General features: G+C 48.1%; 1 protein-coding gene across 13 annotated transcripts in view; it reads right to left on the bottom strand.

Moving 5' to 3' along the window:
• The window catches only part of CAST (calpastatin), a 513,209-nt gene that overhangs the window by 164,805 nt on the left and 334,868 nt on the right, over positions 1–13,536 (bottom strand). For all 13 annotated transcript variants that reach the window (XM_069225757.1, XM_069225792.1, XM_069225782.1 and 10 more), the window contains one exon: positions 3,118–3,243. In XM_069225757.1, the coding sequence (XP_069081858.1) occupies positions 3,118–3,243 (126 nt within the window). The remainder of the gene's footprint in view (positions 1–3,117; positions 3,244–13,536) is intronic.

Raw genomic sequence — 13,536 nt, 5'->3', positions numbered from 1 at the left:
TTTGCTGTTCTGGCCTGCTCCTTGCTGCGTCTGTCCTGGTAGTGAAAGGACTGGACTATGCTTTCTACATCCTGCTTTCCAAGGTTCTCAGAGGGCTTGACCTGAGCTTGTCTCCTGTTAAGAAGTCTCAGGGCCATTAAAGACTTCACCTGCCAGCGCCTGGGCTCTCTTGCTGCCAAGTGGTGCCAAATCCAGTTCCTGGACCCTTGGAAGTGAGTTCTGGTGCAACAGAGTAAACTAAGCACATTAACTTCCAAGTGTCTTCAGAACCAGAGCTGCTGTCGGACTCTGTGCCGCTGCCTGCAACAGAGCTGTGGTCCCCGCTGAGTGCAACACAGGCCTGACACCGCTGCAGCATCTTCAAAGTCCCGCCACAGCATGAGTCCTGAGTGCTGTATCACCGATGTCCGTGACACCCGACTCTGACTCCACCGCCACACCTGTAGCCCGGTGGTGTGATTGCTACACCGCAAAAGTTGACGCCTCGCATCTTAACCTGCTGGATTCATCAACTTCACCTTGTTGTAAGGAACCAATGCTTCGCCACAGTCGCTGAATCACCTCCCCTGCAACAGTAAGGAACCAACACCTCACCTCCCTTGCCTAGCAGGAGTGAACTGACGCCTCATCTCCTCTGTAGCATTAAGGAACCAATGCCACACCGGCTCCAGTGACGCCTCACATCCCAGACTCCATGCAACATCTTTGTTTTTTCATTGCTTTCCAAGGTACTGTACCAGGGGTCCGTGCGACTCCATGACCGGCCTGCACTCCCTTGTGAGGGGTTTCAGACTCTTGGAAACAACTCCGTCAAGATACTGTGCTGTGCTATCCCCCCAGTGGAGCTATTGTGCTTCTAAGCACCTTACTAAGGTTTAATCTTTGAAAATCTGTATCTTTACTTATGTATGTTGGATTTTTGTTGTTTTAGTCTTGTTTTACTCAGATAAATATTGGCTATTTTTCTGAACTGGTGTGGAGTACTTTCGTGGTGCTTTCATTGTCTTACTGTGTGTGTACACATGCCTTACACATTGCCTCTGAGAGAAGCCTAACTGTTTGAGCCAAGCTACAAAAGGGGGTGAGCAGGGGCTATCTTAGCTGTGTGACTCTCTTACCCTGACTAGAGTAAGGGTCACTTCTTGGACAGGGTGCAAACCACTGCCAACTAGAGACTCCATCTCTAACAGTATGCTTTACATGTTCAAAAAATCAGCAACATAATGTCCTAGAGGTAAGTCATGTACATTTCTTATATAATGTCCGCTAAGGTTAATGGTAATGGTGTTACAGCACCTTGAAATGACAATACTGTATTAGCATGCAATTTATGATTACATTAATAAATAAATATATTATATTATACAATGAAGTTCTAAATAATGCTCTTGTGCATCACTGGTGAAAATACACTGTCCAAGTATGCACACACATTTGTGTGACAGCATCATTTCAGCTTAGCATATAGGCTTAAACAGTCAACAACAATCTAACAATCCCAAGTCAAAAGAAGGTTTCCTAAAGGAGATATGCATCAAACTTAGAATTAACTGTCAACTAAAATATTACATTTAGAACTAGATAACTGTTGTGTTAACTGTGCAAGCTGTGGTACATGCCCACAAATGATCTACAGATGCAATACCGACATCTCTTACTTGAATGACCACAGTGCATCTTTGAGTTCAATGCACGTTTAGCATATGTGGTGCTAACCAAGGTCATTCAACTGACTAGCCTAAAAAAACCTTACAGTCCAAAAATATTACGTACATTGCAGAGATATGTCAGATCAATGGTATTGCATAAGAGGTTGCAAATAGGATTTTCCAGCCAAACACCTCTCCATGTTAACTGCGTAGTTGCTAAACTGAGATGCAGCCGAACTTTGCTTGAGTACAAAAGTGCCAGAAAACCCTATGTGAGTGCAAAGTGCTATTTAGAATCCTTGGCCTCACTGAATAAACGCAATGTTTTTTATGATCTGCAAATGTGTGTCTTTAAGGAGTCTTAAACTATGGTGTGGTGACTGTGAGACACTCTACCCAATGTTTTTTTTAAATGTTTAGTATTGCAAGGTGTCTTTATATACCTACAAACATTTTTGTTCCATACGATGCTGATAAATGTATATGCATTATATTCACCCAAATAATACCTTTTCATTGTGATCATAAAGGATTCAGAAAAGGAAGAAAAAAAAACAAGAACGTATAACTTAACAAGTAAACTCTTGTGGAAGAGACCAGTACGAACTGTAAAATTTACAATAGAATCTGGACAAAGAGGGATGTGGGCATTTCCTGAACATTATGTATGTTGGGTCGACTGCTGACTACCCAAATTAGAGCAATTCCTGCATCTTTACTTTACCTCAGTGAGTCTTCACCCACAATCTATCACTCTGCCAGACTCCCACTAATCCTTAAACTCTTACCCATCTGTGTAAACATTCTACCCAAACTCTTATTCTCCCACAAACCCGCTCACTTTTGTACTTAGGAACATTTATGGAATATTAACAGTTAAACTTGATTAACCATGGGCAATTTTTCAAATGTCCTGCAAGACAGTGAGTTTTCCTAAAGTGCATTATTCTTTCCTTAAATTTTTGGTGTGTTACTGGACACAGACCCTGCCACCAAAGTAGAGAATATATTAAAATTACAGAAACTAGTAAACCGGTAGAGCATATATTCACAATAGGTAAAGGACATGTAATTACTCAGCAATTCTTTGTCCACAAATACTCAGCAATTCTTTGTCCACAATAATGCCCATTTTTACATCTCTGCTATCATATGGCCTTATCATAGGATTGTATTCTCCTTAATATTATTATTATTATTATCATTAATATTAATGGTAGTAGTAGCAATAATAATACTATTAATAATGATTATAATAATGTCCTTTTATTTAGCGCCTCATATTGCACTTTAATGTTTTAAAGTGCTAAAACAAGCAATCTAATCTGACGTTGCTAAATTAAGCACTGTTGAAGAATGAAGGAGGAACTGGCCTTGCCAGGATGTGATCTTGTGTCATGCAGATTAAAGCAGATGTCACCAGCACGTGTCTACCTCAGTGACTTCTCAGCTATTATTAACCACTTACTGCAGCTGGAGTTTTCGCTGGTGGTGTTGTTTTGGGGGCAGCCGCACTCTGAACAGCAGAAGCTTTGGTACTGGTGCTGACTTTTTCTGATGGGGTGGCTTTTGGTGTCTTCTGATCCGAAGTGTCCTAATGTGACCAAATGTAATGAAAGGTAAGACAGATGAAGCGTCAACAGTTCTTTTCTATATGAAAGAAAACATGGTATTCTCTAATATGAGGTTCTAATGATTTTTCTTCAAATCACTTTAACTGATAATATTTCAGAAATATAGAAACAAATCTGGACAAGATTGTAGAAAACCAACTACTTCACAGAAGACAATATTAAGACGGTAAAGCAGAAATATTTGTTTCAGGCTGCTAATAACCCAGGTATAATGCCATGGCGCTCATCTGTCAGAAAACTATTACTAGACGTGGATGCTATTAAGGATACACCTGCAGAAAATGCCACAACAATTACCTAAAATGTGTATTTGTAAAGGACAAATTCACGATGAACATCTTGGCGCCAAGAAAGAGATATTCATTATTAAGCTACTCAATGGTATTTATTTTATTGATGTGAGGCAGATAAAAGAATAACTGGACCTTCTGGCATTCAAATCTGTGACCATGGAATTAAACAAGATCCTTGCAGTGAATGACTTAGGCGCTGACAGAGGCCTTGTCCCCTATATCAGATCCTGAGCCCTATTACCATGGGCTGGGTCATGGTGCAAAATGGGAGGGGTTACTGGACCCTTTGGAATAGCAGCACCAAGACCCATGGACTGGTGTATGGACCTGGGAGAAATCAGTGGAATAGATACCTCCCCAGATACTGGCATGCTCTCTCCCCCCACGGTGGCTGCAGAAGGAGGAGCCTGGACCATGAGCTGTCTTCGGTGGACTAACATCCTGAGAGAGGAGCTTCAACCTGGGGCTTCATCCTCTGAACCCTTACTTCCCTTTAATGAAGCCCTTACGGATGTACTACTGGGCACTTGGTACAAACCCACACAGGGGCTCCTGTGAACAGTTCAATTGCCAGCCATCATCTGGTACCGGATGACCCAGGTTTCCTGATGCAACACTCCACTCCCGAAAGCTTGGTTATCCAACCCTCCACTTCGCAGGGCACGTTCCCTTCCGCACCCCCGGTTAGGGAATCCAGGAGGCTGGAAACACTTGGGAAGAAGAGGTTTTCTTTGCCAGCCTGGCACTGCAGTCCATGAACACCACGTGCCTTTTGGGCCGTTATTCCCACACTCTGTGGGATACGGTTGTGCAAGTGCTGCCACAGTTCCCGGATGAGGCCTGGGTTGTACTGTCTCAAGCAGTTGCCAATCGGAGAGACACAGTAAAGTTCATGATCTGATGTGGACTGGACACGACCAACTCACTGGGCAAAGTGGTTTCTGGCTTTTCAAGGGATGTCCAAGCTAATCTTATGAAAATGCCTTTTGATGGCACCTGTCTCTTTAGAGAGAAAGCAGACTTGGCACTTGAGTGCTTCAAGAATTCTCATACTACGACCAAGTCCTTGGGCCTAGCGGTGTCCCCTCATCCCTCTCAGTCTGTTTTTTGCAGCTACGGAAGTGGCACCCAGCCATGTCTGTTTCCCTCCAACCACCATGCTGCACATGGTTCCCACCCTCTGCATTGCCGGGGATGTGGGATCCACTGTCCTAGTGGCTCAGGGAGCCAGTAGTCTGACCAGTCTATTGCCTCCCGCAGCTGCCTCCAAACCTTCCTAGTCTCCACCAGGGATCAGTTGGAGGCAGGATACGCCATCACCTGTTCTGCTAACAGTCCATCATGTCAGACAGGTGGGTTATGCAGATAGTCCAACGGGGCTTCGCCCTTCCCTTCGAGACTATCCATCCCATCTGTGCCACCATCCTAGAATTGGATGACGGAGGATCACTTGGCCCTTCTCCTAGAAGAGGTTACTGCTCTCTTGGCCAAGGCAGTTATTGAGAGGGTCCCTGTGCCAGAAGTAGACCGTGGTTGTTATTTACGCTACTTTCTGGTGCCCAAAAAAAAGAAGATCTTTCACCCTATCATACACCTTTGGTCCCTCAATCTCTTTCTCAAGAAGGAGAATTTCAAAATGCTCACTCTGGCTCAGGTCCTATCTGCCCTGGACCAAGGAGACTGGATGGTAGCGTTGGACTTGCAAGACACATATTTCCATATCCCTGGTCTGCCTGCCCACAGACGTTACTTTCCATTCGCGGTACGTCACAAGCACTTTCAGTTCATTGTGCTTCCCTTTGGCCTTACCAGCACCCCTCGGGTGTTCACCAAGGTGATGCCGGTGGTCGCAACTCAGATGCGTAGATCAGGGGTTTCAGCCTTTGCCTATCCTGATGACTGGCTACTGAAGACAGGCTCACCCTAGGCTGTTGTCTCCCACCTGCAGACTACAGTGGACCTCCTGCATTTGCTGGGGTCACTATAAACATGCCAAAGTCACACCTGAATCACTCCCAGATGCTCCCTTTCATCACAGCTGTTTTGGATCAGTGCTTATCCTCCTGAGCAGCAAGTCCAGGATATTCAGGCTATGATATTGATGTCAGCCTCTATCCTGCATTTAGGTGAGAGGGACTCTGAGTCTGCTGGGCCTCATGGCCGCCTTCATCCTGCTGGTGACACATGCCAGGTGGCATATGCGGGCTCTGCAGTGGGACCTGAAGTTCCAGTGGCCACAGCATCAGGGAAATCTCACCAACATGGTCTAGATCTTGGAGAGAGCTGCATGAGATCTTCATTGGTGGATAATGAACTGTGATTGGGTCAGAGGCAGATCACTCTTTCTTCCCCAATAATGTCTGACAGTAGTGACAAATGCATCACTCCTGGAATGGGGCAGCCACCTGGGAGAGGCAGAGATCAGAGGCATCTGGTCGAGTCCTGACTCGCATTGAAAGCATTCCTTCTCTCTCTCTCTCAAAGGGAAGGTAGTGCAGGTGTTCATGGGCAACACTACCGCCATGTGGTACTGCTACAAGCAGGGCAGGGTGGGGTTGTTGTCCCTTTGTCAAGAGGCTCTGTGCCTCTGGACGTGGGTCTGGAACAACAGGGCATTTCCCTCGTGGTTCAACATCTGGCAGGCTCTCTGAACGCTAGAGCGGACAAACTCAGCCAACAATGTTTACGCAATCATGAATGCGTCTCCATCTGGAAGTAGCAGAATGTCCCTTTCAGCAGTGGGGAGAGCCTTTGTTAGATCTGTTCGCCTCCACAGAGAATACGCAATATCAGCAGTTTTGCGCATTGGAGTTTCCAAAGCGGCATTCACCCTTCAACGCTTTTCGTCTCAAATGGAACTCAGGCCTCCTGTACGCCTTTCCACCCATAGTACTTCTCAAGAAGATCAAGAATCTCAAGTAATCCTTGTTGCTCCAAACTGGGCATGAAAAGTCTGGTATCCAGAGCTACTGAGCATGGCCAACGTTCCTTCGATCGGACTGCCCCCTTGGGAGGATCTTCTGTCACAGCAGCAGAGGAGGGTTTACCACCCAAACCTGTCCAGTCTCCACCTTCTTGCTTGGAGATTGAGCGGTGGCAGTTGACAGCTTCTGACCTTCCCCCCCGAAGTCTGTAATGTCATCTTGGCAGCCAGGCATCCCTCCACCAAAATTGTATATGCCTGTTATTGGAAGATATTTGTGGCATAGTGCACAGAGAAGTCTGTTGACCCCCTCTGTGCCCCTCTTTCTGAGGTTATTCATCCTTTCTGTGGCCCGGCGGGGCTCTGCTATGGGCACTCTCAAAGGTTTTCTGTCTGCTGTTTCGGCTTTTTTGTGGTTGGAGACTTAAACCTTCCTTGTTTAAGTCTCCAACTGTAAATAGGTTCCTTAAAGTCCTTGTTCATATGTTTCCTCCATTTCCATTCATTGCGTCTCCAGGGAATTTGAATTTAGTTTTGACATTTCTGATGTGCACTCCTTTTGAGCCTCTCCACAATTGTCCTCTCAGGCTTCTCACTTTGAATACAGCTTTCCTTGTGGCCATTACATCTGCCCGCAGAGTGAGTGAACTGCATGCATTGTCATCTAAGCCCCCTACCTTTCCATCTATCCTGACAAAGTGGTGCTTTGCACTAGGGTCTCCTTTCTGCCATGATTGTACTAAAGAGTTTTGGGTGGATGATGAACTCTTTGTTGGTTATGTGGGTGTGAAGAAAGGTCGGGCAGTGCAGAAGAGAACCATTTCCAGTTGAGTTGTACTCTGCATTAAAATGTGCACACACTGGCTAAGAGGCAACCATTTGGAGGCTTGCATGCTCATTTTACCAGAGTTAAAGCTGTGACCACTGTGTTAGCACCAGTCATAGCTTGTGGGGCGCGGAAGGGGCAAGGTGGCATGTGGAGGGGGTGAAGGGAATAAAGATTGAATTAATTTAAAAAAACAACTTCCGATTTGCTCCTCTATTCTCTGCTGCAGACACAGGCTCCCAGCCTGCCCTGCAGCCAATCCTGACGCTGCCCAGAGCAGCGTTAGGATTGGCTGGGAGCGCAGAGCCAGGGCGCTCCCAGGCAGATTGGAAGCCTGTGCCTGCTCTCTCCAGCCCGCACTACGCATGGATGTTTGGCCCTCCTGAGACGGCCAGCCAAACACAGATGCGCTCTGAGGCACTGCTCATCACCCGCATGGCCCCACCTCTTTACAAGAAAAGGATAATATACACAGTTTATTATTGTTTTCCTCTAAAGGTTTTGCAGCTACCACTGCTGCCTGGGGGGGTAGAGGCTGGGGGGGGGGGCAAAGCTCCTCCACCCTAACGGAGGAGCGACCCCTTACTAGCACACATAGGGGATCATTCTAACCCTGGCGGTCCAAGACCGCCAGGGCTAAAATGACGGGGGCACCGGCAACAGGCTGGCGGTGCCCCGCTGGGCATTCTGACCGCGGCGGTTCGGCCGCGGTCAGAAGTGGAAAACCGCCGGTCTCCCGCCGGTTTTCCGCTGCCCAAATGAATCCTCCATGGCGGCGCAGCAAGCTGCGCCGCCATGGAGGATTCTGACACCCCATACCGCCATGTGTCGCGGGGCCCCTGGGGGCCCCTGCAGTGCCCATGCCAATGGCATGGGCACTGCAGGGGCCCCCGTAAGAGGGCCCCAAAAAGAATTTCAGTGTCTGCTTTGCAGACACTGAAATTCGCGACGGGTGCAACTGCACCCGTCGCACCTTCCCACTCCGCCGGCACAATTCTGAGCCGGCGTCCTCGTGGGAAGGGTGTTTTGCACTGGGCTGGCGGGCGGCCTTTTGTAGGAAGTTGGCTCTGTATGTGCTATTTCAAAGTAAGGAATAGCATGCACAGAGTCCAAGGGTTCCCCTTAGAGGTAAGATAGTGGCAAAAAGAGATAATACTAATGCTCTATTTTGTGGTAGTGTGGTCGAGCAGTAGGCTTATCCAAGGAGTAGTGTTAAGCATTTGTTGTACATACACATAGACAATAAATGAGGTACACACACTCAGAGACAAATCCAGCCAATAGGTTTTTGTATAGAAAAATATCTTTTCTTAGTTTATTTTAAGAACCACAGGTTCAAATTCTACATGTAATATCTCATTCGAAAGGTATTGCAGGTAAGTACTTTAGGAACTTCAAACCATCAAAATTGCATGTATACTTTTCAAGTTATTCACAAATAGCTGTTTTAAAAGTGGACACAGTGCAATTTTCACAGTTCCTAGGGGAGGTAAGTTTTGGTTAGTTTTACCAGGTAAGTACGACACTTACAGGGTTCAGTTCTTGGTCCAAGGTAGCCCACCGTTGGGGGTTCAGAGCAACCCCAAAGTCACCACACCAGCAGCTCAGGGCCTGTCAGGTGCAGAGTTCAAAGTGGTGCCCAAAACACATAGGCTAGAATGGAGAGAAGGGGGTGCCCCGGTTCCGGTCTGCTTGCAGGTAAGTACCCGCGTCTTCGGAGGGCAGACCAGAGGGGTTTTGTAGGGCACCGGGGGGGACACAAGCCCACACAGAAATTTCACCCTCAGCGGCGCGGGGGCGGCCGGGTGCAGTGTAGAAACAGGCGTCGGGTTCGCAATGTTAGTCTATGAGAGATCTCGGGATCTCTTCAGCGCTGCAGGCAGGCAAGGGGGGGGTTCCTCGGGGAAACCTCCACTTGATCAAGGGAGAGGGACTCCTGGGGGTCACTCCTCCAGTGAAAGTCCGGTCCTTCAGGTCCTGGGGGCTGCGGGTGCAGGGTCTCTCCCAGGTGTCGGGACTTAGGATTCAAAGAGTCGCGGTCAGGGGAAGCCTCGGGATTCCCTCTGCAGGCGGCGCTGTGGGGGCTCAGGGGGGACAGGTTTTTGTACTCACAGTCTTAGAGTAGTCCTGGGGTCCCTCCTGAGGTGTTGGATCGCCACCAGCCGAGTCGGGGTCGCCGGGTGCAGTGTTGCAAGTCTCACGCTTCTTGCGGGGAGCTTGCAGGGTTCTTTAAAGCTGCTGGGAACAAAGTTGCAGCTTTTCTTGGAGCAGGTCCGCTGTCCTCTGGAGTTTCTTGTCTTTTCGAAGCAGGGGCAGTCCTCAGAGGATGTCGAGGTCGCTGGTCCCTTTGGAAGGCGTCGCTGGAGCAGGATCTTTGGAAGGCAGGAGACAGGCCGGTGAGTTTCTGGAGCCAAGGCAGTTGTCGTCTTCTGGTCTTCCGCTGCAGGGGTTTTCAGCTGGGCAGTCCTTCTTCTTGTAGTTGCAGGAATCTAATTTTCTAGGGTTCAGGGTAGCCCTTAAATACTAAATTTAAGGGCGTGTTTAGGTCTGGGGGGTTAGTAGCCAATGGCTACTAGCCCTGAGGGTGGGTACACCCTCTTTGTGCCTCCTCCCAAGGGGAGGGGGTCACAATCCTAACCCTATTGGGGGAATCCTCCATCTGCAAGATGGAGGATTTCTAAAAGTTAGAGTCACTTCAGCTCAGGACACCTTAGGGGCTGTCCTGACTGGCCAGTGACTCCTCCTTGTTTTTCTCATTATTTTCTCCGGCCTTGCCGCCAAAAGTGGGGCCTGGCCGGAGGGGGCGGGCAACTCCACTAGCTGGAGTGTCCTGCTGGGTTGGCACAAAGGAGGTGAGCCTTTGAGGCTCACTTCCAGGTGTGACAATTCCTGCCTGGGGGAGGTGTTAGCATCTCCACCCAGTGCAGGCTTTGTTACTGGCCTCCGAGTGACAAAGGCACTCTCCCCATGGGGCCAGCAACATGTCTCGGTCTGTGGCAGGCTGCTAAAACTAGTCAGCCTACACAGATAGTCGGTTAAGTTTCAGGGGGCACCTCTAAGGCTCATGCACTGGTACCCTCACCTATGGTATAGTGCACCCTGCCTTAGGGCTGTAAGGCCTGCTAGAGGGGTGTCTTACCTATACTGCATAGGCAGTGAGAGGCTGGCATGGCACCCTGAGGGGAGTGCCATGTCGACTTACTCGTTTTGTCCTCACTAGCACACACAAGCTGGCAAGCAGGGTGTCTGTGCTGAGTGAGAGGTCTCCAGGGTGGCATAAGACATGCTGCAGCCCTTAGAGACCTTCCTTGGCATCAGGGCCCTTGGTACTAGAAGTACCAGTTACAAGGGACTTATCTGGATGCCAGGGTCTGCCAATTGTGGATACAATGGTACATTTTAGGTGAAGGAACACTGGTGCTGGGGCCTGGTTAGCAGGGTCCCAGCACTCTTCTCAGTCAAGTCAGCATCAGTATCAGGCAAAAAGTGGGGGGTAACTGCAACAGGGAGCCATTTCTTTACACAAGCCCCCCCCAGCCCACAGGCCAGGAGACTCAGCCAACGCTGGAAGAGTCTTCCTAGTCTGTCAGGCGAGGAAGAGTAGAGGAAATGGCTGGTTTGTTGCAGGGCCTACTCTGCCTTACATCCTCCTGTTAGGTCATTCCCTCTGGGGAACTGACCCACTTCCACAGTGATAGGACCTAGTCTGAACTGCCTCTTGTCTGCCTCTTCAATGTCTCCACCCATTCTTTCTATTTTGGTTTTGGAGGTATCCACCTCTGCTAACTTTATCTTGGCCAGGGTTACCCCTAGCTTACCCAGAGAGGTTACCCAGAGCTGGAGTAACCCCACCATGACCAATAGGGTCAGGGGGCCTAACTTGCTATTTGGCATGGGGTCAGACCACCATGCTAAGGATAGTGCAGCCATAAAGGCTAACACCCAGCAGAGGCCACTGACAGCTGTCAGTGCCCAGAACCACACCTTTAGCTCTTCACCTAAAAGGGAAGGGGCTAAGTTACAGGCCTCTTTGGGTTCAGGTTGCCTGTCTGCTGTATTGGAGTGGGGGGTTACCACATCTTGTAGTAAACACCCTTCTTCCACTCTTTCTTCTGTTAGCTGAGGAGCCACCCACTCAGGTTTAACAGTTGCCTGACTAGCCAGGACTTCTTGTGGGTCAGGTTGGACTTTATCAGGGCCATTTTTGGAGTTCTCCCCTACTGGAGCAGAATCTCCTTGGCTTGCTGTAACCTTGGCTAAAGGTTGTCCACCCTTCCTACTCTGTTTTCTTTTCTTCTTCTTCTGGGGCCTGCTTGCATTTACTGCAGAGGCAGGACTTCCAGAATCCTTGGGAGAGGACTGGCACTGGACCAGTTTCTCTCTTGGGCTCTGACTAACCTCTGGGTAGTCATTTCCAAGGAGACAATCAAGGGGGAGGTCTGTACTGACTACTACCCTTCTCCAGCTAAGAGTGCCACCCACTTCTATGGGCACTAAAGCCACAGGCCTCTTAGTGACCCTGTCTAGGCTAACTCTTACCCTGGCAGTCTCACCTGGGATGTACTGGTTTGAGAGCACCAGCCTGTCATGCACAATAGTGTGACTGGCACAAGTGTCTCTCAGGGCAGTGGTTGGGATTCCATTCACCAGTAGGTGGTGGAAGTGTCTACTTCCCTCTGGAATCTCCAACTCACCTGTTGGGCCCTGTTTCCAGTTGAAGGCTATGAAGACCTCCTCATCTGAGGAGTCATCTCCCATGGCTACACTGGTTACCCCTGGAATTTTGTTCTGGGGTTTGTTTTTGGGACAAGAAGTGTCCTTGGTGTGGTGCCCAGACTGTTTACAGTTGTGGCACCATGCCTTAGTGGCATCCCAGTTCTTACCCTGGTACCCACCTTTGTTTTGGGTTGTGTCTTGGGGCCCACCCACCTGTTCTGGTTTTTGGGGGCCTACAGAGGACTCTTTTTCTTTGTTTCTAGTGTCACCCACTTTCTCCTGGGGAGTTTTTGTAACCCCTTTCTTTTGGTCACCCCCAGTGGAAGTTTTGGTTACCCTAGTCTTGACCCAGTGGTCTGCCTTCTTTCCCAATTCTTGGGGAGAAATTGGACCTAGGTCTACCAGATACTGATGCAACTTTTCATTGAAGCAGTTACTTAAAATGTGTTCTTTCATAAACAAATTATAAAGCCCAACATAGTCACACACTTCATTTCCAGTTAACCAACCATCCAGTGTTTTTACTGAGTAGTCTACAAAATCAACCCAGGTCTGGCTCGAGGATTTTTGAGCCCCCCTGAATCTAATTCTATACTCCTCAGTGGAGAATCCAAAGCCCTCAATCAGGGTACCCTTCATGAGGTCATAAGATTCTGCATCTTTTCCAGAGAGTGTGAGGAGTCTATCCCTACACTTTCCAGTGAACATTTCCCAAAGGAGAGCACCCCAGTGAGATCTGTTCACTTTTCTGGTTACACAAGCCCTCTCAAAAGCTGTGAACCATTTGGTGATGTCATCACCAGCTTCATATTTTGTTACAATCCCTTTGGGGATTTTTAGGATGTCAGGAGAATCTCTGACCCTATTTAAGTTGCTGCCACCATCGATGGGACCTAGGCCCATCTCTTTTCTTTCCCTTTCTATGGCTAGGAGCTGCTTTTCCAAAGCCAATCTTTTGACCATCCTGGCTAACAGGAGGTCATCTTCACTGAGAGCATCCTCAGTGATTTCAGAAATGTGGGACCCTCCTGTGAGGGACTCACCATTTCTGACTAACACAGTTGGAGACAGGACTTGAGGGGTCTTGTTCTCCCTATTTAGGACTGGAGGAGGGACATTGGCCTCCAAGTCACTAATTTCTTCCTCTGTGATGTCATCATCAGAGGGGTTGGCTTTTTCAAACTCTGCCAACAGCTCCTGGAGCTGAATTTTGGTAGGTCTGGAGCCAATGGTTATTTTTTTGATATTACAGAGAGACCTTAGCTCCCTCATGTTAAGATGGAGGTAAGGTGTGGTGTCGAGTTCCACCACATTCATCTCTGTATCAGACATTATTTTGCTAAAAGTTGGAAGACTTTTTAAAGAATCTAACACTGTTTCTAGAATCTAATTTCAAACTTTTAACAAACTTTTAAACTCTAAAAGAAAATGCTAAACAGGGACTTAACACACAAGGCCCTAGCAGGACTTTTAAGAATTTAGAAAAATTTCAAAT

Source organism: Pleurodeles waltl, chromosome 1_1 (genome assembly GCF_031143425.1).
Source record: "Pleurodeles waltl isolate 20211129_DDA chromosome 1_1, aPleWal1.hap1.20221129, whole genome shotgun sequence".
NCBI lineage: Eukaryota > Metazoa > Chordata > Amphibia > Caudata > Salamandridae > Pleurodeles > Pleurodeles waltl.
Note: the sequence above shows the minus strand (reverse complement) of the source record. Positions and strands in the feature narration are given on the sequence as shown.